This window comes from Chrysochloris asiatica, unplaced genomic scaffold (genome assembly GCF_000296735.1).
Source record: "Chrysochloris asiatica unplaced genomic scaffold, ChrAsi1.0 scaffold00171, whole genome shotgun sequence".
Classification (NCBI taxonomy): domain Eukaryota; kingdom Metazoa; phylum Chordata; class Mammalia; order Afrosoricida; family Chrysochloridae; genus Chrysochloris; species Chrysochloris asiatica.
Window position 1 is genome coordinate 4,646,254 of NW_006408689.1, and position 22,945 is coordinate 4,669,198.

Sequence of the window (22,945 nt, forward strand, 5' to 3'; positions counted from 1 at the left end):
CAGTTGAGTTTCTTAAATTCTTCTGCCCTGTCACTGAAAGCAATGATTTCAGTGGGGCACACAAAGGTGAAATCAAGAGGATAAAAAAAGAACACAATATATCTTCCTTTGTAATCAGACAAACTTATATCTTTGAACTGACCATCTGGCATAACAGCTGTAGCTTTGAAGTTGGGAGTAGGGTGCCCAATTTTTGCAGTTCCTGAAGACATCTTCAGTTATCAGCAGTTGCAGTACCGAAAACACCACTCAGGTCACTAGTCAGGAAGAGAACGCCATATGTAGTCAACTTGATATCTGGTGAGGTCCATGTGTATAGTCATATTTTATGTTGTTTAAAAAAGGTGTATTTAATGAACAAGTCACTGGTCTTGTGAAATTCTATCATGCAATCTCGAGCATCATTTCTATTACCAAGGCCACGTTTTCCAACCACCGATCCTTCCTCTGTTTCCAAATTTGCATTCCAGTCACCAAAAATTATCAATACATCTTGATTGCATGTTTGATTAATTTCAGACTGAGGAAGTTGGTAGAGTTCTTCAATTTCATCATCACTGTCTTTAGTGGTTGTTGCGTAAATTTCAATAATAGTGGTATTAATTGGTGTTCCTTGTGTGCATATTATCCTTTCACAGGCCACCTTGTACTTCAAGATAGATCTTAATATGTTCTTTTTGATGATGAATGTGATGCCATTCCTCTTCATTTTGTCATTCTCAGCATAGGAAATAATGTGATTGCCAGATTCAGAATGGCTAATACCAGTCCATTTCAGCTCACTAATACCTAAAATATCAACGTTTATGCGTTCCATTTCATGTTTTACCATCTCTCAATTTTCCTAGATTCATATTTCGTACTTTCTATATTCTTACTGTTAATGGATGTTTATAGCTGTTTCTCTTCATTTTGAGTTGTGCCCCCTCAGCAAATGAAGATCCCGAGGGCTTTATTCCATTTGTGTCATCATGGTCAACTCTACTTTGAGGAGGCAGCTCTTCCTCAGTTGCATATTTTGTGCCTTACAAACTGAGGGGCTCATCTTCTAGCCAAATATATATGACAGTGTTTCACTGCTATTCTTAATGTTTTCAGTGACTAAATATTTGGAAGTAGTTCATCTCTCCTTCTTCCTTGTCTGTCTTTGTTTGGAAGCTCATCTGAAACCTGTCCACCATGGGTGACCCTGCTGATACTTAAAATACCTGTGGCATAGCTTCCAGAATCATAGTAACACACAAGCTACCACAGTACAACAAACTGACTGACTAGTTTTGGTCCGACTCAAAGATAACCTATATAGGGTTTCTGAGGAGCAACTGGTGGATTTGAACTGCCAGCTTTGTGGTTCACAGTCCAGTGCTGATCTACAGTGCTACATTAAGACTTTTAATGCACTGAAATTGTGTGAAATTTTAGTTGTGAGCATTTTTCTGGGAATTGGGTCCATAAATTTCTTTAGAATCACAGAGGAATCTGTTATAGCCTTAAGGAAAAGTTAGGAGATATTGATTTGATGTTAGGAATAAATTAGAAAAGTGAGATTATATCTCAAATTTTCTATCTATAATTTCTTCATTTGTTAAGAGAAAGAGATTATATGTGTGCCTAGGGAGGCCTGGTGTGGCGCTGTGGGTTAATGAGCCAGATTGCAAAGCCGTTTGAACTGCAAGGTTGGTGGTTCAAGCTCACCAGCTGCTCCTTGGAAACTCTATACAGGGTTGCTATGGGTCGGAACCAACTCTATGGCACTTAACAACAACAACAATGTGCCTATATAGGTACTTTGAGGAGCTCTGGTAGCATAATGGTTATGAATTGGGCTGCTAACCTCAAGCTCGGCAGTTCGAAACTACCAGCTGTTCTGCGAGAGAAAGATGAGGCTTTCTGCTCCCATAAAGATTTACAGCCTCAGAAACCCTGGTGCAGGGTCACTATGAGTTGGAACCGACTCCATGTTAGTTAACAACAACAATCTGTATGTACTCTGGAGCCCTGGTGTGGCGCTGTGGGCTAATGCACTGGACTGCAAAGCTTGTTTGATCTGCAAGCTTGGCGATTCAAGCTCACCAGCCACTCCTTAGGAACCCTTTCTGGGTTGCTATTGGTTGGATCCAACTCGACAGCACTTAACGGCAACAACAATATAGGTACTCTGCAAATAACTACGTGAATAGTTATGCAAATACAAATCATGTTAATCATTTTGGTAAAATTAATTAAAATACCCAGACTGGTTTTTCAGTTTGAGTTGGTTCATTGGGTGTAAATTGTCCCCCTAGATTCATCTTTGTCCTAACCCTCATCCTTGGGCCCAACTAAGATTCTAGACCTTCTTTCAGACCCCCGGACATAGTTAATTTTATAATTGGATACAATTCTTTTACTGAAAACAATTATTGCTTTTCTTTAGAGTTATCCTATTGTTGTATTATCAAGTGATATGTATAAATCCTTGGGACGTAAGTGGAATAAACTTCAATTATTTCAGCAGTATTATTCAACTTAAGTATACTTGAACCTAGTTATGAAATGTCAACACATTTAAATTCTGTAAGCAGAAAAGTCCTTGACTCCATGTAGTTATATATTTCTGCAGAGAATGTTCCCTTCTCTTGTGAAAGAAATTTGGCCATTTCATTTTCCTTTCATTTTAATTTCATGTGAGTTTTCTGAAGTTAGAATTTTTAGAGATTGTTGTTTTTATTTTGTAGTAGAATTTTAGGACTTCTTTTGTGGGGGACTGTAGTCAGACTTGATGTAAAAAAAAATAGACGTGGTGAGAGTAACAGTACTTTCCTATAATTCAGGCAGATTGTTGCATTATCACTTAAATAATAAAACTTTATGTTGGCTGCATGAATTTGTTTGGTACTTGTCTGAAACGTTGAGAGAGTATATTGCATAAAAACATAGCCAAGTTGGCTTCAATTCATGCACAACAGATTGCCTGCTGTAAGTATATATAACCATATTTTAAAAATTGAATCACTTTAGTGGTTTTCATTGTATGTTTGAGGAAAAATATTAAATAAAAATGCTATGTTTGTTATTAAGGAGCATTGTTTTTCTTACTCTTGGATTTATTTCAACATTCTGAAAATATTTTTTACTTTGCTTCCTTTCTTAATAAACTGCTTTCTGTTTTTCAGTGTTCTTCAGTGATTTTGCCAAATTATAATCGCAAAAGTATCTCTACTAGCTCCATTATAAGCTAAAATTCCATAAAATGAAGACCTATAAAAAGAATAATTTGTTTTCTAAGATTCAGCATGCCTTCTAAACTGGAATGCTAACAGAACTGCTTTTTAAAGAAAAATGGTTGTTTTTTTTTTGCTCTGTAAAGAATCTTTTTTATACATGATACATGTTTTAAATACATTTATATCAACTGTTTGGAGGTTAAGACTTACTCAGTTCATTTTAGTATAGGCTGTTGGGCAATAAAAAGAAGACTATATTTTAAACAAGAAAATGTTCATGTGCCATAATATTTATAGTAAATTATATAACAGTTTTAGATGATGTCGTATGTTACACTACATAAACTCTTTTCTTGAGCCAGACTCTTTGTATATATTATCTTTCAGTGATTGTACACAGTGGTATAGTGTTTCACTTGATATGATTTTAATCACTCTTAGGTTGAACTTGAAAGAAAGTTGGAATCTGCAACTAAGTCCAAACTGCATTACAAGCAGCAATGGGGACGAGCTTTGAAAGAACTTGCCAGACTTAAACAGGTATGTAGTTTATAGCTGCTGATGGATTATTCTTTTTACATCTTGTGTTATGTTCATATAGCTGCTTTTGAATTTCCAGTACTCTTTTTGAGGTTAGGGAATTTTCCCCTCTCCCTTTCTTACTTAAAACTCAAACAATTCTAGCTCATTTTTTTATTTAGATGTTAATTATCTTTTATTTTTAAGTTAAGTGTTTTTTATTTTTACTCTTCCTCCTTAAATACTAATTCTTCCATCCCCTATAGGGAGTGCCTTTAGGTGTGTGTGGGAAGGAGGGGCGTGAGGGGAATAGGAATTTAAAGGTAACTTAAAAAATACATATATCATGTCCTACAATTTAACAACATATTTATAATGCTTTTCCTAGGAAGACAGAGAAATTTATAAAATTAAATAGAATCCCGGTGAATTTCAACATAATTGTAACAGTTTAAAACCTTAGTAGTAGTTTCCTGCATTACTATTCAAACCTCCTGCTTCTTGTCCTGTGTCCCCACTGCATCTTCTGGCTACTAAACAAAGAATCCTATGAGAAATTAATCTTTATTGTAGCATTGCATTCTTCAAATTATTATGATCAAATAAAATATAAGCAAGGATTTTATTCTGAGTCTAAGCTGTACAGGGTCGCTATGGGTCGGAACCGACTTGACGGTACTTAACAACAACAACAACAAATGTACTTAATCTAATGGTTAGTTTATTCTAAGTTTTGCTTTTTAATTTTAATGTATTCATTTATCCTGAGTAAAATTTGTCATACAGAGACTTTTAGTTTTGTGTTTTTCCTAATGAGTTTTCATAACCATCAGATACTATTAATACTGTTTGTGGTATCATACTAATGACTAACCACCTTCATAGAGCAGTACGTACTATATTGCATGAGAATAAAAAGTAGGAGACCATTTGCAATAATTATTACATATGAAGACAAGTACGTGTATATCACTAAATATAAAATGTATACAAACACGATATATTACGTAAATGTTCACAGGACTAAGGATAAGTAAGTAAATAACCAAGAATAGTACTTAGAGCTTCCTGTATTCAGGGCACATCCCCAAATGTAAGACACACCTTTCCCTCAGGGAGCTTATAATTCAGTAATAAGTATGAAGAAAACAACTATAAATATGAGGAGCTTTCAGAAACTTCTTGGAAAAACTCCCTTATCTTCCCATTTCATTTTTCTGTGAAATTTTTGAAGCCCTCAGGAATAACATTTACTGCCTAATTGTAAAAGCAATATAAAGAATTATACAAAGTACTCAGTGGAAGTATTTAATAGTAGAAAGATGTTTTGAACCTTTCTAACCGAATAGATGGGCCTCTGGAGATTTTATTATCTAGGATTTTATTAAAGAATTGTGGGGAAATGTTGAAAAATTGATGAATAAATTAAGAAAGGTGATTTGGAAGAAGTATTTGAGAGGGACCTCTGAAGATGAGTAAGTAGAATTCTAAGAGGAATTGGGAGGAAAATGTTGAAAATTTGATAAATAAAATATATAACAGAAAAGAATATGGTGGTAAGGCATAGGCTATGTTTGTAAAACATAGGAAGGCCTGCTGAGAGGTCATTTCAGGTACCAAAGATCTGAAATAAGTGTTAGCAATAGAAATGCAACAAGGAGATTCTTGTAAGAGATATGGTTTTGGTCAACTCCATAGCACAATACACCTTACTGGAAGGCAGAAAAGAAAGTAAAACAAGCTGCGAAGGGCTTAAGTTAAGTTGGAAAACCTGTGTGGGAACCATGTGTGACTTCTTCTGACTCCACAAGGGGGAAGGAAAATCAAATTCAAAATCAGCCCAAGGCTGATTCTTATGACATAGAGGTCAGACCTGCCTCTACCCTGCAATCTCCTTTACCCTATTCTAACACCAACCATCCCTCCCACAACATGCTCTTGCTTCACATCTGGGTTCAATAATCCATTGCAGTGCCCACACAGAACTCATAACAGTACTCATGATTCCGGGCTTTATTAGGTAAGTGAACAGGTTCCAATTCAGGATTAGAAACAACTCTGTATGCAGCAGTTTCCCAATCTGGAATGTACTGATGTACTGTCTTTGGCCTTTCAGTTATGTGCCCCTTGGCCTCTGCTTTGCTCAAGCAAGTGTTACGGAGCTCATTTAGTCATTCTGTAAATGCCAGGGCAAGCCAGCCTTCTGCCCGTAGGCACTCAGCTTTACTCGGTCGATGGGCAAAGAAATCTGAAGTTACTCTGTCTCTCCATGGTGCTGCCTCTGCTACCACCTCTGCTGTGTCTGCTTTTCTAGGTAGGTAGGGATCTCACACTTCACTCATGCTCTTGTTTCCCTGTGGTTCTGCAATGATCTTTTCCTGCTTCTGAGATGACTTCTTTTAAATCTAGTGGATTAATAAAACAAAAATTCCAGCCTTAGAGTTCTATATACCATATTTGCATCAGACTGCAAAGTTGTTTGAACTGCAAGGTCGGTGGTTTAAGCTCACTAGCTGCTCCTTGGAAACCCTGTATGGGGTTGCTATGGGTCAGAATTGACTCTACGGCACTTAACAACAACCCAATCACTTGGAGTCCTGGTGTGGCACTGTGGGTTAATGCACCAGACTGCAGTGCCATCTGAACTGCAAGGTCGGTGGTTCAAGCTCACCAGCTGCTCCTCGGAAACCCTATACAGGATCGCTATGGGTTGGAATCGACTTGACAGCACTTCATAACAACAGCAACAACCCAATCACTTGGTGAAAATTAAGAAGACATTGGATAGAAAACCATAACAAGGTACCACAATTATTAAGTCCTTTTCACTTCCAGCAAGCAAGGTTAAATCATCTGCATACTGCAAGTTTCCTCCAGTCCTGATGCCACATTCTTCTTCATATGATTCAGCATCTCAGGTTATTTGCTCAGCATACAGATTGAATAAATATGGTGAAAGGATACAACCCTGGCACACATCTTTTCTGATTTTAAACTATTCAGTATCCCCTTGTCCTGTTCAAACGCCTGCCTCTTGGCCTGTTGTGTTGTTAAGTGCCGTCGAGTCGATTCCAACCTGCAGCGGGTTTCAGAGGAGAAGCTGGTGATCTTAGCCTATGCATAGGTTTATCATGAGCTTATCATGAGCACAATTAAGTATTCTGGAATACTCACTCTTCGCAATATCTCTCATAGCTTGTCATGATCCACACAGCCAAATGCCTTTGCATAGGCAAATGACTATGCATAGTCAAAGCACAAGTAAACATCTTTCTGGTATTCTTTGAATGAGGCTAAGTTCCATCTGACTAAATTAGTAATATCCCTATTTCCACACCTCTTCTGAATCTGGCTTGAAGTTTTGGCAGCTCTTTGTCAATGTGCTGCTGAAACCATTTTTGAATTATCTTCAACAAAATTTTACTTGAATGTGATACTAATAATACTGTACAAAGATTACAAAGATTTCTACAATCCTCTAGGTCACACCTCTTTGGAAAGGGCTTATATACAGACTTCTTCCAATCAGTTGGCCAGGTATCTGTCTCCCAAGTTTCTTGGCATGTACCATTGAGTGCTTCCAGTGCTGCATGAGTTTGTTGAAAGATTTTGATTTGTATTCTGTCAATTTCTAGAGCCTTGTTTTTCACCAAGGCTTTCAGTGCAACTTGGACTTCTTTCTTCAATGCATTTGATTCTTGATTATCTGGTATCTCTTGAAATGGCTGAATATCAACCATTTCCTTTTGTTACAGTGATTGTATTCCTTCCTCTTTTTTTTTTTTTTTCAACTTTCGATTGTGAATTGAGTGAAGGTTTATATCAGTTTTACATTCAACAGATCTTACACTTGGTTTCATCTCAGTGATTGCAATTCCCTCCGCGTAACAAGTTTTCCTACTTCCTCCCTATGGTTCTTATTTCCATTCCACTTTCTTTCCTTCCCATCACTTCTCAACTTTGTTCTTAGCTCTATGTTGCCCTTTTGATCTTGAGTGATTAACCATTCCATGGAGAGCATACCTTACTAGTTTTGGTGTCCCCCCTATATACTCATCTGCTGAAAATTGCACCATGAGGGTAAGTTCCATTCCAGACCTAAAGGGTGGTTAAGGAGCGTACTGTCAGATTCCTCCAATCTCTTTTTAACCTGTAAGTCCAGTCTTTTTATATAATTTTGAGTTTTGTTCCGTTTGTCTCCCACATTATTTGGGGTCTTCTCATGTAGTCCCTTTCAGAACAATTAATAGTGGCAATCACACACCATGTAGTATTTCTGGTCTCAGAGTCATGATAACTGATGTTCACATGTTCCATTGGACTAGTTGATTCCAATCATCTTCAAATTCCCATCACTCTTCTTCTGCACATGTACTGTAGATGGGTACTCATGAGCTTTTAAGATCCCAGTCATAACTCACTGCAATATATAAAAAATTGATTTTCTGGACTATGTTATTTATGCCAATTGACCAGGCCCAGCAACTCATTACCTTAAGATATTTGATAATGTCTAAGTTTTCATCACTTTGTCCTCTGTATAGCTCTGTAGGATAAGCACTGGACTGTTAATCGCTAGGTCAGCAGTTCACACCCACCAGCCACTCCTCGGAAACCCTATACAGGATCTCTATGAATCAGAAACGACTTGATGTCACTTCAACAATAACAACAGTGCTTCACTAAATTCGTTGGTGTGTTTGCAGCAAAGGTGAACACCCATGTACAAATATCCTGTGTAAAATCCTTATATTCGTGAGTATACATTCATGTGGTCCCACTTTCACTCCCACCTGTTCAGCCTGTTATCTGTTCATGTGTCTATCTGCAGAACACTGTTCCTGGATTGTGTATATAATAGTAGTTACCTCTATCTTTGTTAACTTTTGTATTCCTCCCTATGTCTTCACCTGTCTTCATAATTCTTCTGCCAATCTTCCTTTTATATATTGCCTTCCCTGTCACATGTGTCTACCCTCTAGCCAAAGGAGCTCTGGTAGCATAGTGGTTACAAGTTGGACTGCCGACCTCAAGGTTAGCTAGCTAGTTTGAAACTACCAGATGTTCCTGTAAAGATTTACAGCCTCGGAAACCCTATGCAGGGTCGCTATGAGTCAAAACTGACTCCATGGCACATAACAACCACCACCACCCTCTAGCCAGTAAATTATTTCCCTTTCTTCCTGCCCCTGGAAACCATCAAATGTTTCTTTTAGGATGAAAACCTTTCTTGAGTGTTTACAGTAGTGGTGCAATATTTGCCCTTATGTGATTAGCTGGTATTACTTGACATAATGTCCTCCAGGTTCATCCATCTTATGAGGTGTTTCACAGATTCATCATTATTATTCATCATTGCGTAGTATTCCATCATGTGTGTGTGCCAAAGTTTGTTCATCTGTTCTTTCATTGGTGAGCATTTAGGCTGTCTTCCATCTTTTTGCTACAGTGAATAGTGCTATGATGAACTTGGGTATTCATACATCTACTTTTGTCATGGCTCTTAACTTCTTGTGGGTATCTACCAAGTAGAAGGATTGCTGGGTCATACAGTATTTCTATTTCCGACTTTTGAGAAAAGCACCATACTGTTTTCCACAGTGGTTACACCATTTTAGTTTGAGACCTACCTGCAATGTAGGAGGGTCTCAGTTCTTCCACACTCTTGCCAACATTTTTTTTTTTACTTTACTATTAATGCTGGGGTAAGATGATACATCATTGTTGTTTTGATTTGCATTTCTCTAATGGTTAATGGAGAGCCCTGGTGTGGTGACGTAGGATAAGCACTGGATTGCGTACCACAAGGTTGGCAGTTCAAACCTACCAGTGGTTCCGAGGGAGAAAAATGAGGCATTCTGCTCCTGTAAAGATTTATAGCCTCAGAAACCCTGTACGGGATCACTATGAGTCAGAACCAACTCCACGGTACTTAACAATAACAATGATAGTTAGAAAATAAAAGTAATAGTCTCATTCTTTGAGTGTAGTGATCATCAGTGCTTTGGTAATGTAGTAGTTACAAGTCAAGCTGCTAACCTCAAGGTCAGCAGTTTGAAACTACCTACCAGCTGTCCCGCAGGAGAAAAATGAGGCATTCTGCTCCTGTAAAGATTTACAGCCTCAGAAACCCTGTACGGGATCACTATGAGTCAGAACCGACTCCACGGTACTTAACAACAACAACAATGATAGTTAGAAAATAAAAGTAATAGTCTCATTCTTTGAGTGTAGTGATCATCAATGCTTTCTTATTGTGGCCCAGTTTTATTCCTTATCCCACAAACTTTCTGCTTTAGAAATTACACTATAAACACATTTCAAGCGCAGTAGGCATCACTGATGTTCTGCAGACTGCATTTAAGATACACTAAGAAAAAACATAATGGGCCTGAAAGAACCATAGTGAGTTGTGTTCTGCCACTAACTGTTTTTGGAAAATTAAAACTATAACTTCATCAAATTGGCTCATTTCGTATGTATGAAAATTACTTTAAAATTTTCCCCTAAAACTTTTTATTCAAAACATATTTATTGTGTTTGAATATAAAATTGGAATCCTCTACTGCTTTTGTTGAGAGGATTGTTTGTGCAACTTCTTGTTTAAATTGGATTAGTACCATGTTAATTTTACAATGCCTCTGGTGAATAGCCACGGGGCTATAATCTTTGCCAGTATTTTGTCACAGCAAAACCCTCTGGAGGGCCATACAAAACATTTGTGTAGTACGGATTAGAAGGCGAAAGCCATATCTTAGATTGTTAATAAATGTTAATGACAAAACCCAGCTGGTAAAGCTTGGAAATAAGATCTAATACTTGGTGTTCCTTGCCAAAAGAATGTTTAAACAGAGATTTCCATTACTCAAAGGTGACCTAGTGTAGTCATTTTGTGAATTAAAAAAGCATAATCTTCTAATTATTTAGGAAAAAAATCTGATTTGCAACTATAAAAGTCTGCGTTTCCAAATTATACACTTTTTTGTTCTTTGGTAACTTCAATAACACAGCAACAGCTGTTATCATGTAAAATAAGTAAAACATGAAATAGGTCCTCACTTAGAAAATAGGGAAATGATACCCGTGCATTCTGGGTTTGGTGTCTTGGGACACAGTCTAATACAGGCTCTAGAAAGTTGCACTTTTTTAAGACATTTAAAACGTTTATTTTCTTTCACTTCTCCATGATGATAAACACAACAGAAATAATTTTAAAACCGAAACAAATACTTGAATTAAGTTGGTCTAACAATAACAACATCCAACTTAAGATTGTTTGCTTTACTCTTGAAGTTCTAAATATATTTACATATTTACTTGAGAGCATTTTTGACACCTAAGAATATAGTTATGTATGATATCTCTCGTGGAACGAGAGATATCATTGCTGATATCCGATGGATCTTGGCTGAAAGCAGAGAATACCAGAAGGATGTTTACCTGTGCTTTATTAACTACACAAAGGCTTTCGAGTGTGTGGATCATGACAAGCTATGGACAACATTGAGAAGTATGAGTATTCCAGAACACTTAATTGTACTTCTGAGAAATCTGTACCTAGACCAAGAAGCAGTTGTTCGAACAGAACATGGGAACACTGAATGTTTTAAAATTAGGAAAGGTGTGAGACAGGGTTGTATTCTTTCACCATACTTATTCAACCTGTATGCTGAGCAAATAATATGAGAAGCTGGGTTCTATGAAGAAAAACGTTGTGTCAGGATTGGAGGAAGACTCATTAACAACCTGCGATATGCAGCTGATACAACCTTGCTTGCTGAAAGTGAAGAGGACTTGAAACATTTACTTATGAAGATCAAGACTTGAAACATTTACTTATGAAGATCAAAGAGCACAGCCTTTGATATGGATTACATCTCAATGTCAAGAAAACAAAAATCCTCACCACTGGACCAATAAACAACATTCTTATCAATGGAGAAAAGATTGAAGTTGTCAAGGACTTCATTCTTCTTGGATCAACTATCAACACTCGCGGAAGCAGCAGTGAAGAGATCAGACGACGTATTGCATTGGGCAAATCTGCTGCACAGGAACTTTTTAAAGTATTGAAGAGCAGAGATGTCGGCTTGAGGAGTAAGGTGTGCCTGACCCAGGCCATGGTGTTTTCAGTAGCCTCATATGGATGCAAAAGCTGGACAGTGAATAAGGAAGATCGTAGAAGAATTGATGCCTTTGAGTTGTGGTGTTGGAGGAGAATACTGAAAGTGCCATGCATGGGCTGCCAAAAGAGCCAATAGATCTGTTTTGGAAGAAGTGCAGCCAGAGTGCTCCTTGGAGGCCAGGATGGCTAAGCTTTGTCTCTCATACTTTGGACATATTGTCCAGAGGAAACAGTCGCTGGAGAAGGATGTCATGCTGGGTAAGGTCAGAGAAAAAGAGGAAGACCCCTAACGAGATGGATTGGACAGGTGGCATCATTGATGGACTCAAGTATGGCAGCGGTAGTGAGGTTGGCCCAGGATCAGACATTGTTTTGTTCTGCTGTGCATGGGGTCGCTATGAGTCGGTTCTGACTCGATGGCACCTGACAACAACAACAACATGAAGAATAAAAGCCATTATTTCAAAAAGAAAGAAAGAAAAATGAATTGTTAATGAGGTATGAATTTGTTCTGGGAAATTTAACATTTTTTTGATGTCAGATATGTTTTAAACTAGGTGTGTTTGTCCCCCAGGACAGAAAAGAGAACTAAGATTTTGAGGTGGATGTGGGTCCAGGTCCTTTACCATACTTGTGCACTGTTGATCTGCTTAAAGCTTAGCTGATATATTTAGTTAAAACAACACAGACTTCATTGGCTGACATCAGCACTATCTTGTCCAGCCTACTCCTTATCCACTCAGGGTAATTAATTTGATTAATTTATAAGTAATTTAACCAATGATGGGATGTAAATCTTTGTTTAAGAAAAACAGTTGGAGGTCCAAGTCTTGGTTAAAAACTGTGTCTTGAAAGCATCCAGGCCCTCCTACTGACTTGTCAGCTCTGGGTTATTTTCAGAAAACTTTACTTGAGTTCCTTAGCTTAGTTGTAAGTTTTTTCCCACAGACTTACATGGTATGTGTGAGTGGGAGAGTAAGTAGTGGCCACTTTTTAGCCGCTGTTTAGTCTAGTGTATGTATGTTTACATCTCCTTTCTGGATTTATAGGCAGCCAAGGCAAAATAAAGATTATACTCACTTGATTGAGGAGCCCTTAACCAAGAGCACCTGGCAGCAGAGAGGATTTCTTTAACTTCTAAGTTTTGTGTTTCTGTGTGTATATACTTCATTAAATTAATGTGGTATACTTGATTACAAATGTAACACATTCAAAGGCTTTTTTGCAAGGGTTTTTAGAGTACCAATGTTTCAAGTTTGATTAAAAAGTCAGAATTTTACCAAGGTATCTAAAATTTAACAACTTTTTTTGGTCGTTATTTTTCTTTCTGCTTGTAATCATACTTATTCAGTATTAAAAAAATGCAAATATGACACAGAAAATAAAAACTACAAATAATCTCATCCTCCCGCTATGGCACTGTAGGATGAGCACTGGACCACAAGGTCGGCTTGAACCCCAAGGTTGGCAGTTCAAACTAACCAGCCGCTCCTCGGAAACTATATAGGGTTGTTATGTGTCAGAACCGACACATTGGCACTTAACAACTCCTCCGTTAGAGATAAGAGTTTGGTGTTGTTGTTTTTTTTTCTTTCTTTCTTATTGAAATCACTTCTTAAACATATTGTACACTGCAAAGAAGATAAGAAACTATATATAGTTTAAGTCGTTTTTATTGTTAAATGCCATTGAGTCGGTTCTGACTCATAGCAGCCCTATATAGGGTTTCTGAGGAGTAGTAGCTAGTAGGTTTGAACCACCAACCTTTTGACTAGAAGTCCAGAGCTTATCTTACAATGCCACACCAGGGCTCCATATAGTTTAAGGGGTGGGGAGAGAAAAGATTTGTATACCTCATATTACCTCCTTCATAAGAAACTGTTGCTAAGATGCCACGGAGCAGTTTCAACTCATAGCAGTTATGAGTAGGGTTTCTGAGTCTGTAAATCTTTATGGTAGCCAGAAAGCTGCTCTTTTTCTCAAGGAGTGACTGGTAGATTTGAACTGCTGACTATGTGGTAAGCAACCCAGCTCATAATCCACTGCATTATCAGGGCTCCTTAGCAAAGAAATTGAGTATAATCAATGAATCCTATCCAGAGGTCATCACTACCCTGAAATTAGTATTTATTATTCCTTTCCTTAGTATTCATAGGGATTTACTCATTTAATCTATAATATCATTGATGTCCATACATTTTCTAACATTGAACAAACCTGAATTCCTAAGATTAACATAACAAAGTAATAATTTAAGATTTATTTTATAAATTAGTTCCATTTTCTAATAGTTTGCTTAGGATTAAGTCTATGTTTAAGAGTAAAACTGGCCTCTAGTAATAACTTCCTGATTTTTTTCTCTGGTTTTATTAGTAAAGATAGTCTAGTCCTATAAATTGAGCATTACATTTTCTCAATTATCTTTCTTTTTCCCTTAAGTTTTTATTGTGAATTGATAGTTGACATGGGAGAACACTGGTTTTACAGTCCTCATTTCATTGGAATGATTACAATCCCCTCTGTGCATCATCATTAAACAGTATTTGCTACTATTCCCTCTGGGTTTTTTGTTTTTTGCGGGGGAGGATGTAACACACAAAAAAAGAGATGGTGGAAAAACTCCGTATCATCAGCCAAAACAAGGCCAGGGGCAGACTGTGGTGAAAGGACCATCAATTGCTCAAATGCAAATTCAGACGGAAGCTGAAAAAATGAAATCATGTCCGTGGGAGCCACAATATGACCTTGAATATATCCCACATGAATTTAGAGATCATCTGAAGAACAGATTTGATACATTAGATACTAAAGACCAGAAGAGTTGTGGGATGACATCAAGAACATCATACATGAAGAAAGCAAAAAGTCATTAAGAAGACAAGAAAGAAGGAAAAGGTCAAAATGGATGTCAGAAGAGACACTGAAAATTGCTCTCCAGCTCAGAGATGCTAAAGCAAATGGAAGCAATGAGTAGGTCCCACAGCTGAACAGAAAATTTCAAAGGACAGCTCTAGAAGACAAAATCAAACATTACAGCGAAATGTGCGAAGATCTGGAGTTGTCAGAAAACCGAAAGGGATGACGACGCTCAGTGTTTCTCAAGCTGGGGGAACTGAAGAAAAAATTCAAGCCTCGACTTAAGTTATTCAAGGATTCTCTGGGCAAATTACTGAATGATGCAGAAAACATCAAAAGAAAATGGAAGGAATATACAGAGTCACTATACCAAAAGGAAATGGTTGTTGTTTAACCATTTCAAGTGGTACCATATGATCAAGAGCCAATGATACTGAAGGAAGATGTCCAAGGTGCATTGAAGGAATTGGCAAAGAATAAGACACCAGGAATTGATGGAATAAAATTTGAAATCTTTCAACAAAGTGAGGTGGCACTGTAGGCACTCACTTATTTATGCCAAGAAATTTGGAAGACAACTATCTGGCCAATTGATTGGAATAGATCCGTATTTGGGCCCATTCCAAAGAGAGGTGACCCAACAGAATGCGGAAATCATCAGACAATCTCTTTGATATCCCATGCAAGTAAAGTTTTACTAAAGGTAATGCAGAAAAGGCTGCAAGCATACACTGACAGAGAACTTCCAGAGGTTCAAGCTGGATTCAGAAGAGGACGTTGAATGAGGGATATCACTGCTGACGTCAAATGGATCTTGGCTGAAGGCAGAGAATACCAGAAAGATGTTTACTTGTGTTTTATTGACTGCTCATATCCCTTCGATTGTGTATATCGTGACAAGCTATGGACAACATTGCTTAGTATGAGTATTCCAGAATACTTTATTGTGCTCATGAGGAGCCTGTAGATAGACCCAGAGGCAGTTGTTCCAGCAGAACATGGGAACACTGAATGGTTTAAAATTAGGAAAGGAGTGTGCTAGGGTTGTATTCTTTCACCATACTTATTCAGCCTTTATGCTGAGCAGATAATCCAAGAAGCTGGGTTATATGAAGAAAAACGTGACATCAGGATTGGAGGAAGACTCATTGGCAACCTGCGATATGCAGATGATACAACCTGGCTTCCTGAAAATGAAGAGGACTTACAATACTTACTGATGAAGATCAAAGGCGGTAGCCTTCAGAATGGATTGCATCTCAATGGAAAGAAAACAAAAATCCTCACCACTGGAGCAATAAACAACATTCCTATCAACGGACAAAGATTGAAGCTGTCAAGGACTTCATTCTTCTTGGATCAACTATCAACACTCAAGGAAGCAGCAGCCAAGCAATCAAATAACATATTGCAATAGGCAAATCTGCACAAGACCTTTTTAGGCTGTTGAAGAGCAAAGATGTCAGCTTGAGGACTAAGGTGCGCCTGACTCAGGCCATGGTAGTTTCAATAACCTCATATGGATGCAAAAGCTGGACAGTGAATAAGGACTATTGTACAATAATTAATGCATTTGAGTTACGGAGTTAGAGGAGAATATTGAAATTGCCATGGTATGCCAAAAGAACAAACAGATTTGTGTTGGAAGAGGTATAGCCAGAGTGCTTCTTGGAGGCCAGGATGGCCAGACTTTGTCCTCATATTTCAACATATTTTCAGGAGGGACCAGTCACTAGAGAAGGGTATCATGTTTGGTAAGTTGGAGGGTCAGTGATAAAGAGGGGGTCTTCCTCAGTGAGATGGAGTGACAAAGTAGCAACATCAATGGGCTGAAGCATGGCAATAATTGTTAGGTTAACCCAGGACTGGGCAGTGTTTTGTTCAGTGTGCATAGGGTTGCTGTGGGTTGATACCAACTCACTGACATCTAACAAAACAATTTATAATATAAAAATTTAATGCTTTTGATTTCACTCTGGATTGGGTTTTAATAGCATCCTACAGGAGTTTTGTTGTGGCTCTATGGGTTAATGCACTGGACTGCAAAGTTGGTTTGAACCTCAAGGATAGCATTGCAAGCTCATCAGCTGCTCCTTGGAAATGCTGTTCTGGGTTGCTGTGATTCGAAACTGACTCAACAACACTTAGCAACAACAGCATAGACTTTGCTATGAATCTTTGACTTTTATTATGGAAAAAAGTAGAGGTGTTTTTTTATGAATCCCTGTATTCCCATCATCCATTTTAAACTGTTACCAGCATTTTGCCCCTCTTATTTCATGTATTTTCCTTCTTTACTTTTTTTCCTCTTCCATTTCTGGGATTGTGGGTGTTGTCAGGTGTCATCAAGTGGGTACCGACTCATAGCGACAGAACAGAACGAAACACTGCCTGGTCCTGTGCCAACCTCACAATCCTTGCCATGCTTGAGCCCGTTGATGCTGCTATTTTGCCAGTCCATGTCACTGGGGGTCTTCCCCTTTTTCTCTGACCCTCAGACTTACCAAGCATGATATCCTTCTCCAGCAACTGGTCCTTCCTGACAGTATATCCAAAGTATGAGTGATGAAGTTTGACCATCCTGGCCTCCAAGGAGCACTCTGGCTGTACTTCTTGCAAAACAGATATGTCTTCTTTTGGCAGTTCATGGCACTTTCAATAGTCTCCACCAACACCATAACTCAAAAGCATCAATTCTTGTACGGTCTTCCTTATTCACTGCCCAACTTTCACATGCATATGAGGTTATTGAAAATACCATGGCTTGGGTCAGGCACACCTTAGTCCTCAAGCTGAAAGGACATAAAGACCAGCCTGGAGTGGCTAGAGAACAGAAGATATTTCTTAAAAGAAAGACCAGCAGGAGAAATCCAAAACAAAATGGCAGTCTGATTGGCTACTACAAGAGCAAGCAAGTTGTTCACCAGGGAGCCATCAATGCAAGTAATCAAGTCCCTTCAGGAAAAACCATGCTTCAAGACTGAACCTCAAAGGGAACACATGAACAGGCATGTAAGCTTGCTGGTGACAATGTTGGTCTACTGGTGAGTGGAAGAAGGGAAAAGGCAGCAATGAAGTTATGGGCTGTGTTTGACCACATTCCATAGACTCCTGTCGACCTGAAGATGAGAGAGAGAAGAGGAAGAGCTGGTTGATCTGAAATGTGGTGAGACCTGAGGACGCCTAAGCGCTTCGACAAGGACCTAGGCACAGAGGGCTAGAGCTGAGAGTGAAGCATCCAGCTGATATAAAGTGAGGGGAGATGCACAAGAACACCCAAACTTGGAGATAGTACCCATTTGACCTAGCCTTGATGGCTTGATGATCAGAACTCCACTAAAGTAAGATAAAGAAATTTGATAAAGGAAACGTGTAAATTGCTACAATTTGATAAACTTGACCTATACTTATGGATGTGTTGTTGTTTCTGTTAAGTCGATTCCAACCCATAGCGACCCTGTAGAGGGTTTCCAAGGAGCAGCTGATGAGCTTGAACCACCGACCTTACAGTTCAAACGACTTTGCAGTATGACACATTAGCCCACAGAACCACACCAGGACTTCTACCTTAAAATACCAACTGAGAGGGAAGAAGTCTTCACATCAAGTATCAATCCTATCCCCTCTCTGTACAGGGTTGATAGGAATGGGCAACTTAGACTTAGATGGGGTAAGGTAAAATCACCATTGAATAGTTTTCATCTTGTCTAGATGGGTCTGATGAAAGGAAATGGGGATAAGATTCTTATGATTCAGTAGTGAGTAATTGTTAACATAACTAATTGCGACTGTCACAACTGTAAAGGTAGAAATTTTGTAACACAAAGGGAGGAGTAGTTAATCTTACAGTCCAGGAACAGAGGACCATCTAGGGAGAAGAGCATGAGTAGAATGTGGGACACTATCAAGAGAAGCAGGGACACCAGAGATGGAGGCAGAGATGATGGCGTGAAGAGAGGGAGCAGCTGACTCATGGAAAGAAAAAGGTCGTGTGCTGGCAGCCAGTAGGCAGGCTTGTAGAATATACCCTTGGTTTTTTAAATTATATATTCCTTAGTGTTTTTGTGTACATCAGAAAAACTAACAAAACAGAGGGAGCAGAAGTAAATACTGTTGAATGGTAGAAAATAAAAAAGAAAGTGAAGAAATGATCACCATAAGAAATTGGGAGTGATTACCTCCAGGGGGCAATCAGAAGGGGGCACATGGACTTCTAGGAACTAACAATGCCCTGGTCTCCTTTTTTTTTTTTTTAGAACCAGACTTGCATTTTATTCATATCTGAAAATGCTTTCCTTTTCAAAATCATTGTATACTGCACATTTATAAAAATATCTATATACATTTTTTAAATGTTTTATTGTGAATTATATGATAGTTTACATGGGAGAATATTCGTTTTACATTCATTCTATCATATATCGTTTCATTGCCATGGTTCCAATCCCCTCCATGCATCATCAACCAACCAAAGGGTATACCCTGCAAGCCTGCCCCCTACACTCCCCCCATACCCTCAGTCTTCAGCACACAGTTGGCTGAGCACTTTTTTATATGTGTGCCATGTTTTACATTTTTTACATGCTTTTGGTGTTTTATTAGGTCGTTACAAGGGAGGATTAAAAAACAGGATAATCTTCAAGGCTGATATTCTTTACTAGTTAAACTGAAATACTGTTTGGTTTTAAGAAGATTTCAGGGAAGTTTTTAGGCTTAAAAGTTAAAGATTATCTGAAAACATTAGTGTGTGTGTGGAGGGGTTCATCTAGCCCCTTTGACTCCAGAAAGTCTGGTAGCAGTGAAAATTTGAAATTCTGTTTTGTGTTTTCCTTCTTTTGATCAGGCTTCTTCTTTGATCAAAATGTTCATTAATCGTAGTTAGATACCATCTAATACTGGTCTCATGGCAAAGGAGCCAATTGTCCTGAAAAGAATGTACATTTTCCAATTTTGGGATATGTTATTTTGCAAATGGTCATTTCACAAAGCATGTTAAAAATAGTATTTACAGTGTCTCTGTCTTTTCAAATATGTTGTTCTTTTGTTCTGTCAATTACAGAGAGAGGTATGGTAAAGTCTGCAACTGTGATGGTAGATTTGTCCATTTTCGTTTTTTACATCTTTTGTTTATAATCTGAAACTCTGTTACCAGTAGAATATTTTCTCAGTGTGTTGAACTTTCTTATTAAGTAGTTTACCTTTTTGTCTCTAGTAGTTGTTGCTATTTGCTGTTGAGTGGGTTCTGACTCCTAACAACCCCATGTAGCTGTAAATCTTGCCGGGAGCAGAAAGCCTCACTTTCTCCTGTGGAGCGATTTATAGATTCAAACTGCTGACCTTGCAATTAGCAGCCCAGTGTGTCATCACTATGTCACCTGGACTCCTTTTGTCTCTAGTAATACTTCTTGAAAGTTTGTTTTGCCATACCAACATATTTCCTGCTTTGTTTTAGTTAGTATTTACTTTCTATTCTTGTCTTCATCTATTAGGTGTGTCATTCATAGACAGCATGTAACTAACTGAATGTTTTATTGTCCCTTTATGAGGAGTTTTCATTTCCTTTATATATATTGTGATTATTGATATGCTTCAATTTATTTTCATCCTCTAATTCGCTGCTTATTCTACTTTTTCTTGGTTTTATTTCCTCTTTGCTTTCTTTTGGATTGATTACTATTGTTATTGGTCTTATCCTATTTTTCACCTTCATAGAGTTTTAAATGATTACTCTTACTTCTGTTGTTTTTGTGGTTACCTTAGGGATTTTGGCATATATACTGAATATAGCAATATCCAAAGGTAATATCTTTAATGTTAATATAGGTACCTAAAAGTAATTTAACTCCAGCCACTCTCCTTCCAATTTGTCTATTATTGTAAGGTACTTAAGTTCTGTCTTCTCATTTTTTAACTCTATAAATTAGACACTATTATTATTGGAGTCCTGGTATGTACTGCAGGATAATGTGCTGGACTGTAAAGTCAGTTTGAACTGCAAGACCAACAGAACAAACACAGCAGTCACTCCTCAGAAACCCATACAGGGTTGCTATGGGTCAGAACTGACTTAACGGCACTTAACAACAACAACGTTATTGATTTATCAGGATCCCTCGTGGCATAGTGGGTTATATGTTGGGCTGCTAACCGCAAGATCAGCAGTTCAAATCCACCAGTTGCTCCACCGGAGTAAGTCTGCATCTGTAGAGATTTATAGATTAAGAAACCCTAAACAGGGTCACTATAAATTGGAATTGACTCAATTGCAATGGGTTTGGATTGGTTTGGGTTATCGTTTTTATATAATATTTACTTAGGTTTACCCATAGACTTACTAGTTTCCTTTGCTCATTCCTTCTTGAATCTCCATGCTTCTTTTGGGGCTCTTTTTTTCCTACTATGTTAAGTGCCATTGAGTCGATTCCAACTCATAATTTCATTCTTCAGTAGGTAGATTGTGTTTTTCTCTGAATGTTTAAAAGATCAAAGATCTTCCCTTTGTCTTTAGTGCTCAATATTTTATGTACAATCAGTGACATTGATAAGACTCTCTGAGTTGTACACTCATTATCACCCTCCTTTTCTTAATTGTTCCGCCTACATTAATATAAACTCACCGGCTCCTGTGGTTCCTAGCTAATCTTTTGATTTACTCTTGTCAATTTGATCCTTCATAAATAGAACTTAAAATGGATTGATGTTCAGTTGTTTGGTAATTAAATTAAACTGTTGCTTGATGTTAAGATTTCAGGGGATATTTTTGGCCTAAGGTGTAAAGACTATCTTATCGTAATCGTTTCGGGGGCATCTTTGTCAATTTATCTCCTTTAATATCTGTTTGTCTCTTTAACATCTCCTATATGTTTTTCATTTTGCTTCTATTATTAGAATATTTAAATAGATAGCTCGTCTAATGAAAGTTATGGACTGTCTTCCCAGAAAAATACACATATACTAAAACATGTGTATATAATTTTATAAGTATTATCCTTTGAAATCTACTCATAGAACATAGTTTAAGAATGACTGTTTAATAAGAAAATTCTAAAATCATACTAAACATCGTAAAGCAATATAGGAATGAAGGACGAGATATTTTCCTAGATGTACATTTAGTATACTTCCCCCCCCCCAAATCATTATATAGATTTAATGTTACTCTAATCAAAATTAAGTGGAAAAAGAAAAGATAAAGTGTATGTTAGGGAGAGGAAAGAGACAGATTTGCCTTGCTAGATTTGTATTTAGAAACTGTGATTTTGGCAAAGAAATAAATGCTAGAATAGAAATAAATAGCTAGATGTGCATATTTATATTAGAAGAATTAATATATATTGAATAATTTATGCTGGCAAAATTAGTACGCCGTTTTTAAAATAAAAAGCTTGGTTTTATAATACATATAAAGAAATTACATATGGGTTAAAATCAAATGTAAAAAAGTTAAATAGTGTTTGGAGGTAAATCAAAAACTGTTGCTACAAAATCATAGGAACTTTTTTAAACAAAAAGAAAAAGATGTGAAACTATTTCTTATAGACATACCCTCTGTCTAGGTCTGTATACTTCTAAAGACCGTGTTTCCATCTCTCTAGCGGTTTCCTGTGGAGTCCTGGTGTGGCTCTGTGGGATAATGAACTAGACCACAAGGTCAATGTGAACCTCAAGGTCAGCAGTTGACACTTACCAGCTGCTCCTCTGAAACTCTACACAGGATCCCGATGAGTCAGAATTGACTCCATGGCACTTAACAACAACAACCGTTCACTGAAGAATTTTGTACTCTTTACTTTACACCCTGTCAACTCTTTTGACATTGCTAGGGACATAAATCTTGTTTCTTTTCAATGTTGTTTGATTTTAGGGATTGAAAATAAGTTGAGAGGGGCAAAATTAGAGCATAGTATGCTATGCTCTAGGGTAAATTTTCCCAACAAATTGCTTGTAGGACAACTCTTGATACTTCCAGAGATGGAGCAGGTTTATTCTTGAGATGGGAAAAAAAGCTTTTGGTGCAACTTTTTTCACCAATGCCGTTTTTAATTTTCTTAAAACTTCATAATAATCCCCGGTGTTCACATCCTGTGTCTGTGGGGAAAATGTATCAACATTACTCTTGGTTGTTGTTAAGTGCTGTTGAGTCAATTCTGACCCATAGCGACCACGTATAGGGTTTCCAAGGAGCGCCTGGAGAGCCTGAACCACTGACCTTGCAGCTCAAACTGACTTAGCATTCTAG

At 37.7% G+C, this 22,945-nt stretch overlaps 1 protein-coding gene across 1 annotated transcript in view; it reads left to right on the plus strand.

Moving 5' to 3' along the window:
* CEP120 (centrosomal protein 120kDa) overlaps positions 1-22,945 on the plus strand; it is a 146,854-nt gene that overhangs the window by 108,716 nt on the left and 15,193 nt on the right. Inside the window, exon 18 of the mRNA XM_006871631.1 lies at positions 3,648-3,746. Coding sequence (XP_006871693.1) covers positions 3,648-3,746 — 99 coding nt within the window. The remainder of the gene's footprint in view (positions 1-3,647; positions 3,747-22,945) is intronic.